Below are 6,871 nucleotides of genomic sequence, written 5' to 3' on the forward strand. Positions count from 1 at the left end.
CATTTTATTACGTCTATTTTCTTTTTTCTTTTCTTTTGTTCTTTTTTTTTTTTTTGTTTTTTTTTTCTTTTTTTTTGGATAATTTCAGATCTGTTTCTAAAATATCGATCTGATATAAAAATTGGTTTATAGAGTATCGATTTTCGATTTAAAAAGAACTATTCTCCGTTTTCTCGAATGAAACTCGACAAAGAAATTATATCCTGTTTATATCAATAACAAAGCATTATCTCTTTATTCATTTCATAACTTTGACTATTTCATAATTGAGTATATCATATGAGAAATCTATTGAAACGATCGATAAATAAAATTTCCGTTTTAGCCGATGATCGATCGTATCGCCGAAGAATCGAGAGGTACAGTAATACATCAAGTTATCGCCAAACTATCACCGGAAACGTCTTGTTGCGAGTCACAAAGGAAAGAGGAAATGTACCCGGAATCAAAGGTGATCGTCGATTCGACGTCGAATAACGGGCCGCAATCAATGACGACGACGACAACGACGACGACTACGTCGTCTCAGAATATACCCGATTGCGAGAGCTGCGGGAAAAATCGCGATGTCCGTCCTCAAATGGTTGTTCAACAAAATCCAGAAGTGAAGCCGCAAATCAGTGTGAAATCTTTCGATATGCCTAACATCGATTGCGACGATCAAGAATTGGAAACTGTGGTTATCAAGCAGGAAGCCGACGATGGTTCCTTCGACGAACAAAATTCAAAATTTGAGAATGTATCGACAATAGAGAAGCCAAAGGATTCAATGAAGAGACATTCGGTTGAACGATCTCATCCAGGTATCGAGAACGTTGTCGAGAAATTGAAGAAAAATGCGGCCGCCGCTATGCAAGAATCTTCCTGTCCATTACAAAAGATCGATGAATCTAAAGAACGTAACGTTGATAATTCGCGTTCTAGAAGACACTCGGAAACGATGCCGAGAAAGTTGGAGAACGGTTTGAAGAAGCATATATTGAGATCCTGTGAAAATGAAAAATTGTTGAACGAGAAACGTGAGAATATCGAACGATCCGAGATCGAAGGATCTTCGGAGAAAGATTCTAGCAGTTTAGCTTATTCGAGAGAATATTTACATAACGACAATAATAACGACAGTAGGAGTAACAATAACAATATCAAGAATATAAACGACAAGGAATACGTCATCAGGAAAAGGTTAGCAGTTGCCTGCGAGTCGAAGGTCAAGGACGATGTATCTGAGGTAAATGCGAGTCCACCGAAAAAAAGTCGTTTAGATAGAGCATCGAATGCCGATGACGACACGGTTTTCTTATCGGCCACCATTGTCGACAATCAAAGCACGAAATTGAAATTGGCCATTTCGACGAAGCAAAAATCGAACGTCGATCTCAGCGGCTTAGAATTGCTCTCGAATAGTATCGAACAGTTCGAGCATTTGAAACCGGAGGCACAGAATTGTTCGACTCCGGATCTCGAGAAATCGCCTAGCAGAGGGAAACTGATCTCTCCTCAGGGTGAGAGCAATAATAATAACGTCGATAGTCCCCTCGGTTTGCTGTGTGCTCTGGCTGAGCAGAGATTCATGGAAGAGGTTGGAGACAAAGTGCCGAGAAAGCTCAATCTCGAGAGTTCAGAAGAAATATCGAGAGCCGGTAGGCTGTTGTTAAATCTTGGAAGGACGAGTTTGGAGAAGGAAAGAAAGAGATTGGATAAAAGAAAAAGTACGGATGGAGACGATGAGAATTATGAGAAATCGAAGAGACTTAAAGCCGATGTTGTATACGAGACAACAGACGATGGAAAGAATTCATCGATACGTTATTACGAGAAATGTGGTAAAAGTAGAAGACACGGAGCTAGATTTCAAGAAGACATGGTATTCAGAGTGAAAGAGAAACCAAACAGAAGTATAGATCTCGCTGAGGAAAATGGTATCGACGATGAGGAAACTTCTTCGTTGGCGGAAAGATTTGTACGAGAACGTGAACGCGTTCAAAAGTTCGATAAGGAAAATAACGATTTGGATTATGATAGAAAGAAGGAAACATTGGAACGTTACGATCAACAGTACGATCGATTTTGCGGAAATGATAGATGTTATCGTGATGTATCAAAGGAAGATGCCTTGACAGATTCCGAAACGGAAAACGACAAGACAGTTTGTTCTACTACGAGATTAGAGGAGGAAGTAGATGTAAATACGCAAAAAAGACAAGAATCCATAGATGAGAGAAATAGGCAAGTAAAATTGGATGCAAAAGCGAATGTTGGTAAAAAGTTACATACGGAGGAAGATGGGGATTGGCCAAATATGGATGCAATGGAGTTGGATATGAGAGTGAGATTGGCGGATATTCAAAGACAATACAGAGAAAAGCAAAAGGAACTATCGAGGTTGACGCCAAAGAAGGAGGACAAGAGAAGTCCAGGTAGACCGAGAAAGAAGAGCCATTCATCGAGGTAAAATATCGATAAATTAATTTATAATAATAATAATAATAATAAAATTTTAATAATTTTGATAAATACATATCGTCCATGTAAATATATATTTCAGTTCCGAACACGGTACTCTCTCTTCTCCTCCCATTTTGGAACCAGCAGTCCCTTGTCAAAAGTCTCCGTCTCATTCTCCTGACGGAGCTCCACCGCCATTAACGTCAGCAGTCTTGGCCATGCCAAGATGTAACGTGAATCTTGTGAAACTCGGTGAACCTCGAAGTCACATTAAACTTTTGGATAGTATACCGAGTATACCTATACCAGTACCACCGGTTGCTTCGCCTATCACGGTTTTACCAACGAGCAAGATACAATCAGAGGACGACGACAAGAGTACTGGAAGGGTAATCAATTATCGTTGATTTGAAAAATTTTACTTGAGAATGATCACTCGAATTTTGTACAAGTAGCTTTTCTTTTATTTTCTTCTTCTTTTTTTTTCTAATCTTTTTTTCTTTTTTATTTTTTTCTATTTTTTTATTCTTTTTTTCTTTTTTTTTTTTCTTTTTCAGATGGAATACGATACATCTTCGCCAGCACCAACCGTAGCAAGTTCTAGTTCAGCATCAAAGAAACGTAAAGTTGGCCGCCCCAGAAAACTTATGTGCACGTCAGGGAATACAAGACACTTTACAGAAACTATTGTTGCGAAAAAACCAAAAAGCAAAAGTTCCCTCGTGGGTTATTTGTTGTCGCCGAAAAACAGGCATCTTCAAACCAAGGTAAGATCTATCGGAAGATTTTGATAAATTAAGAAATACGTCGACGATCATATCGCATTTTTCTCGGCGTAAAACGTGTTCCTCTCTCGCAGTACATCGCCAAGTCGGGTTATACTCCCCTACCCTTTAAAACCGGAATGTTGTCCTTAAAAGCTTCCTCCAAGAATCACAAATCAGTCAAGGCGAAGATGAAACCCGCGAAACAAACTCCGCTGCATAATAAAAATGTCATCAGTTCGATTATCGCGGAGAAGGCTAAACTAAGTCACGAAGTTAAGTTGGATAAACACAGTAATAAGGTAAGACCAAAACTGAAAGCCGAGGCAAAGGTAAAAACCTGGGAGGACGACGAGAGTACTGTCGTTGAAAATATATCGTCGGATACCATGAGCCAGGAAATTCTTGAGGTAATCACGTTCAATATTATTATTATTATTATTATTATTATTATTATTATTATTATTATTATTATTATTATTATTATCATTATCGTCGTCGTCGTCGTCGTCGTCGTCGTCGTCATCATTATTATTAAACGTGAACCTTCATATTGGTTTAAGCGAGAAAATCTTATTGAAAATATTTATTCATTGAAATATTTTGTACGTATATTTAATGATAATTCCTGTTACAGGAAAAAAATGTTGAACAACCAGAGGAGGAAGAGAGGGAGGAGGAAGTCGAGAGAGAGATGGAAAGGAATAAGCACGATAAATCGAAGAAGAAGAAACAAAAGTCTATCTCGTCGTCCCCGAGTCGACATAAATCGAGCGATCGCGATAAGAAGGAATCTAAACGTCGAAAATCGTCCGATTGTAAAGATTGTAAGGAATGTGCGAAGGTTGCTAAAGCGGAAAGAACAGAAAGCATTATTAATAGATGTAAGCTAACGTCGGCTCACTTGGCCATTGATCAGTTAAGAGTTCTGACGGCTATGGGTGGTCTCTTTTATGCCGGAAGACTTAGCGCTGTTCAAGCTCCAGATGTTTACGCTATTACTCTTGATGGCGAACGAGGGAATAGACCTCATATTCATTCAAGGGAAGAGATTTTACGGGACGCGGTAAAATATCATTTTATTTCAAAAAATTATTTTATTTAGACCAATATACCATGTCCAATTTGAAATAATTATTTATTATAGATCGTAGAGGTATGTCCAAGTTCAACGAAAGAATTACCACCCGGTACGAGACTTTGTGCTTATTGGAGCGAGCAATACAGATGTCTTTATCCAGGAACATCGGTCGAACCTACCGAACCAGATCCCGAACTCGATGAGAAATTTGTCAGTGTTGAATTCGATGATGGCGATAGCGGTAGAATAGCTTTGGATGACATCAGATTACTTCAGCCTGATTATCCTGTTGTTGGTACGTAATTATTCATGATTTTACATTATAAGTATTTGTTAATGTAATCAAATTTATTCAATAGTTTATGTCCCTTTATAGAATACGATCCAAATCCTCTTTTATCTTTGGGCAAACGTCGTCGACAGACCTCGGTTTCGATAGAAGATAAAAGATCGTCCATAAATACTATATCTGGTACAACATCGAATAGTTTAACATCTACGGTTTCTTCCACAACTTCCTCTCACATTTCCTCTTTCGATGGAGCCTCGATAGAACGGCACAAAACGGATGATATCAGTGCAAAGGCATTGGATGATTATCGTGAACGTAAGCGTTTGAAGAAGAGGAGAAAGGATAAATTGAAGAGACAGCACGAGGCTCAAGAAGGAAAGAAGAAACATAAGAGGCACAAGGGTTGCGAAGAGCATAGAAAGCACAAGCATAGGAAACATAGAAAGCATAAGCATAAACATAGCCATCATTGCAATCATAGCGAAGGAAGTCATATAAGGTTTGTGTTAAAATAAAATTACAATAATGTAATAATGTATTATGAAATAAATGTTCATTAATTTAATAACTTCGATGTTTCTTAGTAGCGGGGAAAGTTGTTGTGGTCAAAAAAGTGAAGATGAACCAAATAAAGAGACTCCGGCAAAGGTTGAAGAGGAAGAGGAAGAGGAAGAAGACGAGGAAGAGGAAGAAGAGGAAAGTGAAGAAATGACTGTTTTGGAAGAAGAACCTGAACCAGTTCCCGAACCAATTGAAGTTATAGTAAGGGAGGAAAAGATAGAAAAGCCGAAAAAATCTGATAAAAAAGGAAAAGTACGAGAGAGACAGGAGTCGGTGGAAAGTCGAAGTAAAATGGCTGCATTCTTGCCTGCGAGACAATTATGGGGATGGGCTGGTAGGGGTTACAGGAGACCTGGTGCAAAAGGAAGAGCTAAGAAACAATTTTTCCGAGCCATTCAAAGGGGAAACGAAACTATTCAGATAGGTGATAGTGCAGTTTTCCTTTCTACTGGTAGACCAGATAGACCATACATAGGACGTATAGAGTCTATGTGGGAAACATCAAGTTCTAATATGATAGTTAAAGTTAAGTGGTTCTATCATCCTGAAGAAACAGTAGGATGTCCAACCAATCTAAAGTATCCGGTAAGATATATTTATTTTATATTATATAAAAATAATTTTACATTTATATTTTTTATATTCAAAAATATAAAATATTAAAAAATCTCTCATAATCACAATTTTTCAAATATATTTCGTAATATTATAAATATAGGGTGCTCTATTCGAATCCCCTCATATGGATGAAAATGATGTACAAACTATTTCGCACAAATGCGAAGTATTACCGTTGGACGAATATACAGAAAAACTGGGAAAAGAACCTCATAGATATCTTACCATCTATGATAACAACGATATCTACTATTTGGCCGGATATTACGATCCGACGACGTACCTTCTATCTATGCAACCTGGGGTTGTTTGAGAACAGCTAAAGCTGACGATTAAGTTGACTGGTGTCACTTAATCGTAGTCAGCCACAAATTTTGCGAAATTCAATTATAAATAGCTGTTGTTAAACACTTAACGCAGCTTTTAAACTTGTCGCTGTTGTATAGCGATATGGAAGAAGAAGAAGAAGAAGAAGAAGAAAAAGAAGAAGAAGAAGAAGAAGAAGAAGAAGTAGAAGAAGAAGAAGAAAAAGAAGAAAAGGAAGAAGAAGAGAAGGAAGAAGAAGAAGAGAAAAAGAAATATGATACAGAAACACTGGATTTAGGAATCATGTTCCTAATACAGAGGTCATAATGCAATAAGGGATAGAAAGCAATTTATTGTTTTTCATTCTTATTGTATGTCTTCTTCATGTGTTTATTAATGAAAATGGTGTTGAACAGAGGTTAAATTTATCATATAAGAATTTGCGCAAGAAGTCTGAAATAGTCTGCTGTGCAGAATCTTTTGCGATAAATCTTATTCACTGACTTTGCGAATTGGATACCGTTGTCGCAGGTATCCAAGAAATTATAATAATTTAATGCAAGGCACAAGCGCATTGTATTTGAAAACAATTTTTCCCGTAATCTTTGCACATTAATATTAGCAAGTTTTATCACAAAATATTCACAAAGTGCACACTATTTTGAGCACACCTTAACATATTACGACAAATGATTAACGAATTGGTATTATTGAATAGAAATTCATAGCTTCGTATTATTGCAAAAAAAAAAAAAAACAAATGCATTCAGATCTTTCTTTATAATTTTATCGAAAACCAAAAAA

The 6,871-nt window shown here is 37.1% G+C and overlaps 1 protein-coding gene across 18 annotated transcripts in view; it reads left to right on the forward strand.

Moving 5' to 3' along the window:
- The window catches only part of LOC124954736, a 108,272-nt gene that overhangs the window by 100,106 nt on the left and 1,295 nt on the right, over positions 1-6,871 (forward strand). For 16 of the 18 annotated variants that reach the window (XM_047508114.1, XM_047508092.1, XM_047508136.1 and 13 more), the window contains 9 exons: positions 326-2,448; positions 2,546-2,834; positions 3,003-3,212; positions 3,305-3,619; positions 3,847-4,275; positions 4,357-4,585; positions 4,667-5,081; positions 5,167-5,728; positions 5,862-6,871. The exon at positions 5,862-6,871 is cut by the window's right edge and continues 1,295 nt beyond it. In XM_047508114.1, the coding sequence (XP_047364070.1) occupies positions 326-2,448; positions 2,546-2,834; positions 3,003-3,212; positions 3,305-3,619; positions 3,847-4,275; positions 4,357-4,585; positions 4,667-5,081; positions 5,167-5,728; positions 5,862-6,074 (4,785 nt within the window). In that variant the 3' untranslated portion in view covers positions 6,075-6,871. The remainder of the gene's footprint in view (positions 1-325; positions 2,449-2,545; positions 2,835-3,002; positions 3,213-3,304; positions 3,620-3,846; positions 4,276-4,356; positions 4,586-4,666; positions 5,082-5,166; positions 5,729-5,861) is intronic. The other 2 variants (XM_047508154.1, XM_047508227.1) reach the window with 2 other exon arrangements.

This window comes from Vespa velutina, chromosome 1 (genome assembly GCF_912470025.1).
Source record: "Vespa velutina chromosome 1, iVesVel2.1, whole genome shotgun sequence".
Lineage (NCBI taxonomy): Eukaryota > Metazoa > Arthropoda > Insecta > Hymenoptera > Vespidae > Vespa > Vespa velutina.